Here is a 14,853-nt window from a genome sequence, read left to right as displayed (position 1 = left end):
CCGCGGCCGCGAGGTGAGGAGCCGGCGGCGGGCGGGGGCCGGCGGGCAGGGCGGGGAGGGAAGGAGGGAGCGCGGCCCGCGCTGAAGCCGCCGCCTCCCCGCCGCTTTGTCCTTCCAGGCCCCGCCGCCGCCGCCCAGGAGAAAGAGGCCGAGATCGGGGAGCAGCGGGCGGCGCCCGCCCGGCCGCCGCAGCCCGCCATGGCCCACTCGCCCGTGGCGGTGCAAGTGCCCGGCATGCAGGTGAGCTCCGCACCGGGCCCAAAATGGAGGCGCCGGCCCCGGCTCCGGAAGCGGCGCTTGCGGCCCGCACCGGGCGGAGCCGCCGCCGGGGCGCGGGGTGCCGCGGGTGGGCGAAGCGGAGCGGGGCCGCGGGGAGGCCGCGCTGGGGCCGGGGGGAGCCCGGGCCGGCCGCCTCGCCGGGGGAGCGAGGGACGGAAGCAGGCGCTGCCCCGGGGTAACGGCAGGCTTCGGGGGCCGCGTGCCTGCAGCCCGGCGGAGGAGAAGGGATTCCCCTCCCTCCCTGCCTCCCTTTGTTCAGGGGTGGCCGCGCCGCATCCAGGAGCACGTAAGAGCCTCTAAAACTGATTAAAGGCAAAGTGGAGTTAATCGCAGGGTGTGTGGGTGCGCTGTAAATGACATAGCAGGCGCGCTGGCAGGCGGACCTGCTGCAGGACTTCCCCACCAGCCTGGCGCTGGGCCTGTAGTGCAGCTTCCCGGAGGACCTCGGGATTCATGGAAAGGTGGTATCGCCAGGTCTGGTGGGGACAGAGCACCGGGGAGCGCAGTCTGTCAGAAACCTGCACCTCTCCTTGCCTGGGAATGAGGCCTAGTGTCGTTTTTGTGTGTTTGTCTTTACCTGCTTAGAAAACAACCAAGTTGGTGTGTTACTGACTTTCATAGGAAAGGTGGAATACCTCTGACTCTTCATTCTTACTGTCCTGGACAATCTGATACAAATTTAGCCAGAGATCTTTATCGGTGTAAAGGAGTTGAGAATCCAGCTCATTTCAGTGCTGATTTTTGTTTGTCAGACACTGGCAGCCCAGTCAGTGTTTTGAGCATTCTCTTAACTTCTGGAATAGTCATACCTGTATAACATCGGAGGTTTTTTCACTTCAAATAATACAGAAACATTTATGATACATCTCTGTGTATGCGAGAGATACAGTAGAGTAGAGGAAGCTTCAGAACAAAAAGTTAATATACCTCTTGGTCAGGTAATTTTATGACTTCTAGAAAGTGTGGAATTGATGTATAAACAGTAGTTACATATTCATGCCAGTTACAGTGCTATGGTTTAGTTTACCTTTCTCTTTTCTAATAATTTTTAGGCTTTCTGAAATCTGTTAAGTTATGGTCATTCACTGACTTTCTGTTTCTATAAGAGGACACAAGGCACATCTTCTCAGCCTACTTGTTCCATTGTGTCAGAATAACTGTTGCATTAGAACATCCTGAAGAAATTTTGTGATAAAAGATTTAAAGGCTTTAGTCTGAGCTTCTTTAATTACAGCCTCTGGGCTTTCTAGTGTGTTTGTATTTGGGAAACTTCTGTTTCAACATTCTAGTTTGTCAATTTCCTATTTTTATATCTGCTTAATGTATTGCTGTCCTATTTTCTGTAACTGCCAACAGAAAAGAACCTTGAAATTATTTAAGGTTCTGGTTTTTTCATTGTTATACCAATAAACTTTATCCTAATAACATCCTTATTACCACTAATATTGTTATTAGTGTAACCCACAGCCCTTAACATATATCAGTATATTAAAAACATTTTCAGACTATGAGATAAATCCAGATGCATAGAATTAAAGTTTTTTCCTTGGTGATTTTTTTTTTTTTACGAAGATGATTGCACAAGTCCTGAAACCCTCAGAATATAAAAAAATACAATTTGGTGCAATGTTAATCTGCTCATCCTTCTTCTATAAGAGTCATAATACAGAGTATATTAATTTAAAAAATAAACTGAAACCAACACAACAAATGCATGACATCCTGAGGTAGAAGAGCTGTTTCCTTTGGGGTTTTTTAACCTCTCTGGACTATTCAGGCAGCATCATCTAAGTGATGGTAAAAGTGTGCCTGCTTCTACTCAGTGTTAAAGTAAATGTGTGGTGATTGAAGAAGGAATAAACAGGTTCCTCTGTGATGCAAGATGTAATAGTTATGTTAAGACTATCACTGTGGGAAAGTGTAATGTCAAACCTCTTGTTTTGTAATCTGTGGAGGAAAGATTTTATTGAATATAACAGTTGGAAACTGAATGTCACAAGCTTGAAGTTTTCAGCTTTATTGTCACCTTATGCTTTTCCTTACGTTTGCTTATACGAAAAGTATCAAGAAAAATCCAGAAATAAACATGTTATGTAATTCACATACTCCAAAAACAAGGCTTAAGACAGTTTATCACCAAAGTATATCAGGAGCTTTTTTGACTCTTTCAAGATTTTTTACCTTATGAAGAGTCAGGTCCCCTTTAAAGAAAACCTCAAACATGGAAAATTACAGAAAATCACACAGAGTTATTTTGGTGGACTTGGAATCTGACTTTAGTCCCCTGGCAGCAATGGCAGACCCAGAGGTGGTATTATCTGTTGCCCTTATGAGTAGTTACAGAGCCATTTGTTTGTGTAGTGGTTACATTCTGTTTAACCTGTCTTGTGTCCCTAACAAAACCAAATTTTATACCTAACAATTCTTGCCTCTGCAACAACTTCCTAAACACATTCAGTTTCCTTGCTCCTTTGGAAAGGCTCCACTTGATGCAGTTGTGCAGTGTTGGCTTAGCCAGCTCTCTAACTTCTGAGCCCATTCAGTAAGGTCCAAGTACTCAGTGTGTGTATAACATGAGTGGTCTGAAGCTGAATATGATACCCCAAATTATGGCATTTTACACAGAATCCAAGATGAGATGGGAAATGGAAAGGATGGTGAGCACAGTTAAGGTGTCCTGGTTACAGGAAGCACAGTTTGCAGTGAGCTTGATTGTCAGGTTTGAGGTTTTATTCAGTAGTGTCACAGTAACTTTGTTCCTTGGGATAAAAATATTCAAACTAGTTCTCAGTCTGGAATGCTTTGTGCTCTCACAGTGAGAAACCTGTTCACCAGCACTGGCTTCAAGGAATCCAGCTGAACTACAGAACATTTCTGGATACAGCTTGCAGCAGGCACGGTGCCTGTGTCTTTGCCAGCCCAGGTGCTGAGAACAGCTGGAGTGAAGGAGGTGTTGGATCTCTTATTATTAGTCCTGAGCGCTCTTGTATTGCCTGGCAGACAGAGTGCACTGTTCAGAGGCTTGTTTGTTTCAAGTGATCGGAACATTTCAGGGATGTCATTTCAGATTGATGTGTTTCTGATGAACTTATGTTCTTAGCATCTCACACAATGCTCCAGAACCCTTTACAAATAAAAGAGGTTGGAAACTGTTCACTTGCAAGTGAGTAACAATTAAACTTTCTAAGGTGGACAGGCAGGCTACTTTTCACTATGTCCGCATTTAAATTTTCTAAGGTAGTCTGTAAATTTGCTGGAGCATCACTCAAGTAATAAATGCCTTTTTTAGCTGGTGGCATTTTAATGTATAAACTTATCATTTTCCTATTTCAATTTGTCATGCAAAACATTTAAGTCTGTGAAATATTAATTTATTAACTGATGGAAATATTGATTATTCTCACTTGTATTTTTTGTTAGTATGTGTCTTTGGAACCTGGTTTGGGGCTTTATGTCCCGTTATCTCTGCTATCCTACTCACCTAAACACTTTCTGTTTCCTTTCTCATGGCTTTGTTGATATCTCCTGATGCTGTATGACACTTGTTTTGAGCACAGCCAGAAAGGTTGTTTAGAGCTGCTCTCCATCTGTTTTTGCTGGCATTCAGGCTATCTTGCAATAAAGAACCTAACTTCCTCTAAAAGTGTAGCAGCCAGGAGCATGTGACCTGTCAGGCAGTGTACTCTGATTCACAATTGAAGGATTGCTTGATTAAATGAAAACTTGGATGTCAAGGTGAGCTTTGCTCTCTGTGCTGCTGGTTAACAGAGTGGCCCTAGGGCAGCCTGAGCCTGGCAGCTGGAGAGTCCCTCCCTGCAGGCTGCTCAGGGGCAGATCACTTAATGCCTAGCTGGGTGAGTAGAGAAAGATGAGAGGTAGTGTTTAATTTTGTAAATGGTCTTTTTCATAGCCCTAGAAAAAAACCCACATTTTCTATTAACTTAGTGCACATCTAGAAATGTGTGGTACCTAAAGCTAGGCTGGGAGTGTGTCAGATTTCTAGTAAACCTTATGCACTGAAGTTAAAAGAATATGGCTTCTGTTAAGAGTAGCCAGTCTGTTGTTGTAAAATACTTAAATGTTTAGAAAGTGCATGTTAGAGAAACTTAAATCTTTGAAGAAAGATTAATTCGAGATTCTTTTAATTTATTCCTCTCCTAGGAACTGATCTGTATCCAGATATTTCTACAGCAAATTTGAAAAGGCTTTAAACTTTTACTATTTAGAGACATGTCTTACTTAAGGGAAACTGGAAAGTCTAGCAGTTGTTGGACACCAGGAGACTTCCACAGTGCCTAGAAAACTGATGTCTTATGATTAAGTTGATGTGGACTGTCGTGTTTTTTCCAGTTTCAGGTCCTTGATTGGTGCTTTGAGGTCCTGCTGTGGTGCAGGTAGACTGCAGGAAGACAATATTTTAAGCCTTATGGAGAACAAGACTTTTTTCTGTTTGAAGCACAAAATATTTGTGGAATTCAACACTGCAGTTGTTTCTTTCCTGGTTGTGCAGGGCCAGCTCTATTGTATCTAATAGTAGATTCCCAAATCAGATCAGGCTGTATTAGCTGAGCTTGGTTCTTCCTTCTTAGGCCTCGTGGTAAGTCACTCTGGTGGCAAGAAAATTATGGCTCAGTCATCCTTGTAATGTCTTACTAGTGTCACAGGAGGAGAGTAGACAGAGCTCTGAAAAATATTCAGTACCTGGGAGCTGTGCAGGTATAATCACCTGGAATTTAGCAGATGCTTTTGTCAGAGTTAAAAGAAAAAGTCCAGTCCTGTAGTAGTATTTTCTGTGCATATTTTACAGTTTTATAGACACATTGAGTGCTTTGACTTGGAATTCAGAGGCAAACCAGCTGAAACTGCAGAGAGCACATAGACCAGCTCACCTCAATCTCTGTGCTGTTCTGTACCATCATACACTGTCAGTTTTGGGCAGAGAATAACATTCCCCCAAAGGTAAAAACATTACATCTGAAAATAGAGTTCTAACTTTTAAAAGGATATAATTGTTATTTTATTTTGATTTTAAGATTGAATATATTTGCAGCGGCTGTTGTTGAACTCCAGTGTCTCAGCTTTACAAGTCCTTATGAAAGTTTTGTCTTGCTTTTCTCCTTTTTCTCCAAAAGGAGAATGTATAGCAAGCAATAGTTCAGTAATATATTGCAATTTTTTATTCAGGTACCTATTTTGAGGGGAGGAATGTTTCTTTTTATACAGAAACTCAGTGGTACACCAGGAGGCATATATATGACTGAGTGTGCCTCTGCAGCAGCATTTGTCCTATGATAACTGTGAAATGTTTGGTGAAGATAGACAAGAGTAGTAGCCCCAGCTTTCAGTCATCTATAAAAGTGAAAGGCTGAATTTTAAAACCAGTAGTAAAAGGACCACTTGTGTTCTCTTTGGGGACTGTCTTCAGATTTAGAAGTTGTGACATTTGGAGAATTATAAGATACTGTTGTTTTGCCTTTCATTTATTCTTAGGGACTGAATTTAATAATTGACAGAAGCATTCAGAAATGTGTTTTGGGAAGATGAGGTTGGAGATGAATGGTACAAAGTTGGTTTTGAAGTGCTTCTGTGATAAATATTTTTCGTCATGCTGTAGTGTCTGCTTGTATGGTGTCTTCAAAGCAGTAGTTGGTGAGGTATCTATTGCGTCAGGAGTCACTGTTCCAAATCCTGCTATTTCTTTTTTACAATAATTGGAAAGAAAATTCCTTCCTAATACTGCCTCACCAGCATTTATTTAAATAACTGTCATTTGTTCTTGAAATTTAAACTACTTGCAGTTCTGCTGGAACATGTCTGTTCTGCTGATTAGGTGAGGATCACTGAGCACACTCCTTGGCTCTGAAGGAGAGTTTAAATCTCCTGGGAAGGGTGCCCCCCTGGTGACATTCACTGAAATCTCCTCTGCCACAGGATTGCTAACCAAATAGACTCGGCAAAAATAACTGAATCAGAGAAATTAATACAGGTACTGACAAGGTAGCAGTAGCTTGCTGGTCTCATTCTTTATCATATTTTGTGCATGTGTTTTTGCAGAGATGGGATATATTGATTAGGTCCATAGCTCAGGAGAGAGCATGGCTCCAACTTAGTTCCTTCTTCATAGGGAAAACTTTGAAGCATTGCACAAAACTGCAGTTTTTGGAAGTGTGTATCCAAGTTATGTTGCTGAAATCTGGATGGTCTTGATTGAGGCAGCATATCTGAAGAAGCTTTCTGTCAAGGTCTGTCATGATTCTGCATGTATTCTCTGTGCATCAGTGAAGGAAAAAAATGAATGAGAAATGTGCAGAAATCTGCAGGTTTCACATTTGAGCCTTAGAAGGGAGAGTGAGAGCCCAGAGTGGCTTCACTGTTTACATGAACCAGAATTCAAGAACCATGTGTTCAGTCCCGGAGAATGGAAGTTTTTTTCCTGTTTCCTCCTGCTCCCCAATCTTTTGCAGGCTTTCCTCTCAACTGGATACTGTTATATTTTCTGAATATCTGAATAATGTTGACTGGGGGAGGATCAGAGAGTGTCTATGCTTTGCTAGATGTTGAGCTGTGTTTCAGTGGAGCCTTCTGTCTTGAGAGCTGAATGCAGAATAATAAGAACAGTGTACAACTTGAAGCGACCATGAGTGTTGTAGCATGCCTAAATGTAAAGCACTGAGTAAAAAGATTGAATTTGTATTGATGTAGATCAGTTAAAACCATAGAGAACACAAGCAAAATGTTCTTGCTGTTGATCTCTCACCTAGGAAGGTGTCATCTGGCAGCTGGTCATAACACGAACATTTTCACATTCCTGCACAGCTTTATTCTAGCCTAGTTGGCAAGAAGAATCTGATTCTTTTTTTTTTTTTTTTTCCTTCCAGGGTGTTTCTTTTCCTCCCCTCCCCCTTCCCCGTGCCTTTTATGTAATGAGATGCTTTGCCATGCTATGAATGAGCTGCAAAGTAATTGAAAAAGGAGTTTCCTGAAACGGGCAGGTTGGTTCTGGCAGCAGAGGTTTCTTTCTTTACAGCTCATTTTGGAGTGGTATTTCTGGTTTTTCCTTGTGTACTTTTTGTAGCTTCAGGTCCAGTATCATTGATATGATCAAGGGCCAGTGTTCAAGAAGAAAGTACAGCTTTCAAGCTTTGGTCCTCTAGCCTTAGTGGAGAGGACAGAAGCAGTAGGATTCTAGCAGATTGGTGTTTGCCTTCCTTTCTCCAAATGGTCCCTCCCCAAATTAGAGGAGCAGTGATACCCTCTAAGTATGGGGTCCCACTTAGGGTGCACTGCAGGCAGTCTCTGTGCCTGGAGCCTTATCTGTGGTAACTAAACTTGTGGCCTGCTCTTTAACCCACCCACACTGTGGTTTGGAGCCATCCTTTTTCAGCTAGTGTGTTTGTGCCTCACTTTAATTTTGTTTGGCCTGAAAATAAGTAATGACTTCTTCAGTGGAGAGATTTAGCAAAAGAACTAATGTGTGTCATACTTGAGGTCTTTTTGCTACTTTTTAGTATATGGATTGGCAAGTAAAAAACCTGTATTTTGTTGCTATTTGTGTTCTAGCTGGCTTGTAGTATAATTCTAATCTTATTTACAGGAGGAAGGTCTGTGTATCAAGTCCTAATTTACACAGGAAATGCTAAAATGTCTTCTAGAGTGAGAAGGCCTGTCAAGTTTATGTAACAGTTGCCACTTAGCTGTATTTAAATATTAGGAAAATGGTTGAAATGCTGTGGTGACATAGGTTATTGCTGGCAGTTCTGACACGTTTACTCCTTTAAATGGGTGTGGCAAAAATAAAAAAAAAATTGTTTGTGTACTGATAAGCAGGCTGGTGCTGAAAGGAGAGGCACACTGCTAAAAGTAGGCTGCAGCCCATAAATGGTTATTTTTCCATATTGCTGTTAGATGTGGCCTTTGAAACCTCTCTGCAGAGTACATTTTTCAAAGCAGTTCTTTAAATGGAGAAGTTACCAGTGTTCTTAAGCAAGGAGAAATTGCAGTAGTCCTTTATGTTCTGGCTTCTCAGGTTAGTTTGGTGAGGTGGGTTAGTTACTCATTTAGCAGTCACTTGTCCTGCACTGTTCAACAGAGAAAATGAAACTTGTGAAAGATCAGTTTGTTGAACTCTTACTAAATGCAGAACAGAGTTAGTTGATACACTGGAACACCAGAACCTGTTGATATCTTGAACTGATTTCTCTCTCCATTTCAGGATGTCCATGCTTCTAGCTAAAAAACATTCAGCCACTCACATCTTTTTGAAATCATAGTAAAGACTCAATCATGTAATTTGTGTGTTTCCCCCGCCTTAATTTCTCTGATTTTTTTTAATAGGTTCTGCTCCTCAGAGATGTGAACAGACTGGAGGTTATGTAGCTGTATGCAGTGGTTTGAGGACATTTAAAAAATACACTAGATAGTTGAAAGGTATTGATACATAGAATAGCAGCCAAGTGGGACTCCATTTGAACTGTAGGATGTGTAGGATATCAGTTCTGGAGAAACTCACTGTCATGGGAAATTTCTCTTTGTTTCCTTTCCTCCGTGCAGAGTGCTCTTTATAAATAATTGGTGTACATTTTTAAAATTGCCTTGTGTGAAAGAGCTAATCTTTGCAGCATATGGTATTAGTCTTTTTCTGTGCTTATTTATGCTTTTTCCTAAGCTGTTTTATGTTGTGTGAAAGAAAAGCTAAGAATAGAGGAAGTGAGTTCAGTGGTTTCCATTTCCAGCATAACGTACAGTTGACAGCTCTCATCTGCCACAGGTCAGAGGTGGTTTGAGTATTAAGGTAGTTCTTTCCTTAAAAATCTGACAATAGGTGGATTTGAATGCTGATTTTAGAGTTGTGATAGGCATGGAAATTCTCAAGCAGCTCACCTGATGGCTGACTTGGTTGAAACAAAGCCACATACATTTTTGCTTGCTGTTTTTGCTTTTATATGAAGTTCCCTAGGTTCTCACTAAAAATGGCAATGAGTCTTGGCCCTGTCAGATAAGAGAGATGTTTCATAAAGGGTGTAACAGAGGTCAGGTCCTATTTAAGGACAGCAAAACCCAGATCTAGTTTTTATTACCCACTGAGTAGAAAAACTTGTAGATAATGTAAAAATTTGATAAAATCGAATTGTTTTGTTGTTAAAGTAATATTCTGTGCATATGTATCATAGAGTTCCAGTAAATATAATCAAATCCTGATATCTTGGTCTTGAACAGGACTGCAGGGCAACATCAGAGTATATTTACATGCCAAAATAGCTGAAAAAAAGTGTTTATATGTTCAAGATGAAGAAAAAGAGATGTCTACAGGTTCTACCCTTGTCCTGAATGTCAGCAGGTTCATTTTTTCTTTTTTTTCTTTAAAGTAATAATGGATCTGCACCTGTGCCTTCATTAACTTCAAACTATTTAAATTTTCATTTATACACACACACACGTACATGCCTATGGCACAGTTTCTGTAAGTAACTTCCTTATGCAAGTAAAATATGAAAATATATGTAATTTATGTGAATAAATATTGTTGCATGTTTTAATATGCATGGTGTATAATTAGTGTGTGTCTATATATATATATAAATATCTGAAACTACATGCAGTTAGTGTATGGCAAGAGATAAAGAAGACTTATCTGTTGATTAACACATTACTCTTAAGAAGTACTGTAGCCTATCAGGTTTGTCAATCTTACTCCCTCTTAATTTTATTTTTGGGGGGTCTGAACAGAATAAAAATTTAAAAGGTACTTTATTGTCTGAGAATAGGTAAATGCCTGCAAATGGAATTGCTTGAAATGACAGTCTTTTAAACACAGGTAATTCTGATGGCTTCCAAAGATACAAGGATCTGTTAGCTGCCATAGTAGTGTCTGCTTGAAAAACATGAGTAAACACTCTATGGGCTTCTCTTACCAACCTTTTATAAAATCCTTTGAACTAATTATTATATCTTTATTTAAGGCATATTTGGGTAATGTCGATGTAAGTGTACGTGAGCTACTCTGTAGCAGTGCTACAATTCTAATTTCTGTTCCAGATAAAGCCTGGGAGATGCTTGAAAGTCCTCCTAGTGTAACAGCATTTCTTGGTCAGGTTTTAGAAATACTGTTAAGACAAGAGGATGTATGTTCTCACACTGACAGACTGCTTAGGAGAAATCTCACAGGACTGTGATCTGGACACAGCCTGTTTCTTCTAATTTGGTCTGTGTCATTAGGTTTCTGTATCATCTTGGAACTTGCATATTCAGTATGTTTTAAGTTTGTTTTGAAGGAAAAATTCAGAGTTTGAAGAACAGGTACATGACAGAGGTGAAAAGGTGAGTCAGCAAGTCAGTCTTGTAGCAGAACACAGCCAGAGCATTGCTTCAGAAACATGTGTTTATTGGAATCAAAGGAAAGAGGTTATATAAGCCAGATTGGCAGAATGCTTGACAAACTGGCAAAAATTATGTTTAAAAAAATGCTGGCAAAAATGATGCTATAGTGTTTTTTATTTGGGGCTTCTGAGCAGGTGGCCAGGCTGGATAACCTCCCAAGGTCCTTCTGGAGCCAGATTGTGTGTCTTTGTGCACATACAGATGTGTATAAACACACACAGGGATGGCACAAGGTTGAATAAGAGAGGAGAGATTTCCTGAAGGCCCCAGGCTGTGTGGCTGTGCTGGGCTGCTGGAATGGTGCACTTGGAAACCGTGCAGAGGGTGCAGAGAGGGCTTGTGTTGTCATGCTCCTGCTGCTCTTAGTCACACTGGCAGGATGGAGCTGGCATGTGGATGTGCCTGTGCTTGTCATACTTGTTGCTGCTTTTGTCTGGAACTGGGCTTAGGGAGGGAAAGAGCAAGACATTCTCTGCCTGATTTGTCCACTTATAGGTATTATCTTTGGAGAGGTGATGATAGAGTCCATGTACTGTCTATTGTGCTGTTGCCATCTGCTGCCCAGCAGACATGGCTTCCCATGGAAACCAATATTTATTTTAAAAAAAGAATACCGGTTATTTGTGCAGGCATCTTTCAAAGCTTTTTTCCATTTCAGTGAAAAATCTGTGAAACAACAAGGAATAACAATGGGTGTTTTTGCTCAGGAGTGCTAATAGTGTTAAAAATCTTAATTTCTACCATATTAGAAGTTTAGCTGGCAGCTGTGTTGCAGAAATTTACTGGTATGTATTGAGGATGTGTACACACATATAGACTTCTCTTTGTATAAAATATATCTCCATCCTTTTCTATACATTTGTTTACAGAGCAGTCTTTTAAAGTTTTGTTTTGTTTTCCTTAGTTACAGAAAAACATTCCTGTAGAACAGTAGGCTTAAAGATGAGGAAATGAAGAAAGGTAAAAGCAAATCTGTTTCCAAATGCAGTCTTTGTTCTCAGGCCATCTTTTAAGTTATGTAGTGTTACAAGTTTGAAGTCTTTCCAAAGGACATTATCTCAATATTAGCTGTAGTTGGTCGGAAATATTTGTCCTTATCCTGGAGTGTCCTACAGTCCCTTGTCAACCTCGGTGAGTAACAGAAGCTGTAAAGCTGACTTTGCTTGCTGTGAGAGGATTTTCTGAGAATAGAAAGATGTGACTGTCTCCTCAAGTAGTCCTGCACAGTTTGTTCTCCTCTGATGCCCCTCTGTTCCACCTCCTCCTCCCAGGGATATGTACGTGGAGTTCTGCAGCACTGGGAAGTCCAGCCATGACTGATCTCCCTGTACTCCAGCACTCACACGTAATGGCATCAGGAGAGCTTGGAAGAAAAAATAGCCTTTAAAGTTCTGATTCACCTGAAGTAGCTTGGGGGTGGGAATTTGTAGGCCTGGTTTGTTCTGTTTATGATAGTTAAGTAGGTGTATAGGATGGAGTGATGTGCTTTTCTGCTAAGGAGCCCAGAGGAGTTTTCTGCTTAAGGTTTCTCCCCCAGCAAAATCCAAGTGTTGCCCTGTGAGGTGATCAGACATTTATGAAGGGCTGTATTAGCTGAGCATGTCTGTTATTAAATTGTTTTTCTTTTATCTGACTGGAAGTGCTTGACAGGTTTCATCTCAAATCAACAATACCTATTAGAATGAATAATTCCTGAAATCCCAGATTCCAATTATGTCTAAATTGAAGCTAAGTTTTGTGAAGATCAGTATTTAAGCATCAATAAAAAGTTTTGCCAGTCATCTCTCTTGTTTCCTGGAATTGGAAGTGTTTGTTTTTTGTAAATTGAGAACTATCAGTTAATTATTCCTTATTGTAACTAATGCAGTTGAGAAATTATTCCAGGCTAGGGACAGTTTGGCATCTCACAGGCATCTGCCAGGGAAAGGCTGGGTGGCAGTCACTGTTGCTTTTGCCACACCTGTCCCTACAATAATTTTTTGGAGTACACCTGAAATAAACCTGAAAAATCATATGGTTGACTCTTAGTTAAATCTGTTTCCTGATTCATTTCACCATATTGTGGAATAAATTCTGGTTCTGTTCAAAAGGAAGAAGCAGTAAGGGCCCAGAGGTAAGATAATTGGACAGTCCATTTTAGACTAGCTTAAAGTACTACTGCATTTTTTTTCCCCCAGTAAAGACTTTCTCAGGAGTTTGCAAGAACACCAATGTAAAGTTATTTTCTGGAGTTTCATGTTTATACTTGGGTATTTGGTTGTGTAGGGTGATCTGTGCTTTAGGTTAAATGCCTGCTTTTGCCAAACCTGCCACTTCTTTTGCTGGTTCTGACTTTTGGAATGTGAGAGAGATGCAGAGCAAAGCACTTCTTCCATATTTTCCAAATTTCTTACTGAATTAGAGGGCCTTTTTCAGGCAGGGATGTTTCTTTATTCAACACTGATTTGTGCAGTCAGTTGCCCAGTTCTGGTAGCAGTACGGTGTTTAATTCTGTTGCTCTGCAAAGCATGAACTGTTCTGTTCTTTTGGTGTGTCTGTCTGACCTCTTGAAAAGTTTCTCTGTAAACTTTTGTACTCTGATCTCAAGTTCTGTGTTGTTAGACTGTGGAGTGTGTCATCCATGTCCTTCAAAAGCCAGTGCTCTGTTGTTGGGATATGCAAGGTTCTCTAAGCAGCTACATGGCATGCTTTATCTTGAAAGGAAAATGAGAATTTGCTTCCTTTTTGTTGCCCTCCCGACCACTTGTCTACTAAGAAATCTACTTGACTAAGAAATTTAAAATATTTTTATAATAACCAGTCTGGTGATTTTAAGAGAAGTTATTCAGCAGAGATTCCAAACCAGCAGTGTCCTCAGCAGTGCTCTGCTCCCCTCTCTAAGGCACATGTGGTGATTCCAGCCAGTTCCAAGCAGTGCCACAGGTCCAGCACTCCATGACAGCTTCTCATTCCTTGCTGAACACCTCTCAGTCCCTTTGGCTCATCTTTGTGTCAGCCCTTTTAACTGCCCCAAGGACACCTGGTCTCACCTGATCTCAGACTCTGGCAGTCATGCCAGCCTCTCCTGGGCACCCCTCACTGTGTTTTGTGTCAGAGAGCTGTACCTGCCCCAGGCTCTTGGCCAGGTGGGAAGCCCAGCCTTTTCTGCCTGGGTGATGTTGGTGGTGGTCTGTGCCAGTCATTGCATTCCCCAGTCTTCTGAATTCCTGCACAGCCAGCTTTAATGTCAAGAACAGCTCTATTCTTTAAAGGGTGGTCGTGTGGGGAAGTGAAATGAGGTTTGTACCTGACTCCCTCCCTGCTAAGGCTCACTTACCTTTGACAGAATTGCATAATGTATGTTCTGTAACTAATAGCTGAATGAGAAATTAGTGTGTAGGAAATAAATTTACCTGATGCAACCCTTGTGGTGGTGGTAAATCTGGATGGCGTGCTTCTTGGGGAGTAATGAGGGCTAATAACTTGGAAGTAAATTAGGCAACTCATGTGTCTTTTTTCCCTTTTTTTTCCTTTTTCTAGAACCACAGAGCAGACCCAGAAGAACTCTTCACAAAATTGGAACGCATTGGGAAAGGCTCCTTTGGGGAGGTCTTCAAAGGAATTGATAATCGGACACAGCAAGTGGTTGCCATAAAAATCATAGACCTTGAGGAAGCAGAAGATGAAATAGAAGATATACAGCAAGAGATAACTGTTTTAAGTCAGTGTGATAGTCCTTATGTAACGAAATACTATGGATCATATTTAAAGGTAATGTATAATATTGCACAAAGATTTGCTGGAATGCTGCTAGCAAAATAATCTAAAATTAAGGAAGATTTATCATGCCAACTTGGCACTTTTAGTAGGTTTTTATTTTTCTTTGAACAGAGTTTTTCACTTCATTTTTCTCTTTTTGCTGCTTGCTCTTTGGGACTGGGATTTGCACAAAATGGCTAAAGAATGAACAGAGTTGATAAAGGATTCTTTTTGCCATTGCTTTGGGCCTTGGTTTTCTCTCCTCCCTCCACAATCCCTAGCACAATTTTGTGGCCTTTCTGAGCAAAAGAAATACACCTTCGTAGTTCCAGAAGCAAAAGCTGTTCCTGATGTGGAAAGAAAGCCTGCATCATGTAAAATGTGTTGGCAGTTATGCAGCTTAGTAGGCCTGAGACAAAGTAACACTGACATCAGCAGAGTTATGTAACCACCGTGTGA

The 14,853-nt window shown here is 41.0% G+C and overlaps 1 protein-coding gene across 1 annotated transcript in view; it reads left to right on the top strand.

Moving 5' to 3' along the window:
* Positions 1-6: 6 nt before the first annotated feature.
* The window catches only part of STK26 (serine/threonine kinase 26), a 28,352-nt gene continuing 13,505 nt past the window's right edge, over positions 7-14,853 (top strand). The window contains exons 1-3 of the mRNA XM_039717376.1: positions 7-13; positions 119-240; positions 14,176-14,406. Of these exons, the coding sequence (XP_039573310.1) occupies positions 199-240; positions 14,176-14,406 (273 nt within the window). The 5' untranslated portion in view covers positions 7-13; positions 119-198. The remainder of the gene's footprint in view (positions 14-118; positions 241-14,175; positions 14,407-14,853) is intronic.

The sequence above is a fragment of the Passer montanus genome, unplaced genomic scaffold (assembly GCF_014805655.1).
Source record: "Passer montanus isolate IOZ18808 unplaced genomic scaffold, ASM1480565v1 scaffold38, whole genome shotgun sequence".
NCBI lineage: Eukaryota > Metazoa > Chordata > Aves > Passeriformes > Passeridae > Passer > Passer montanus.
This window is presented reverse-complemented; position numbering and strand designations above follow the sequence as displayed.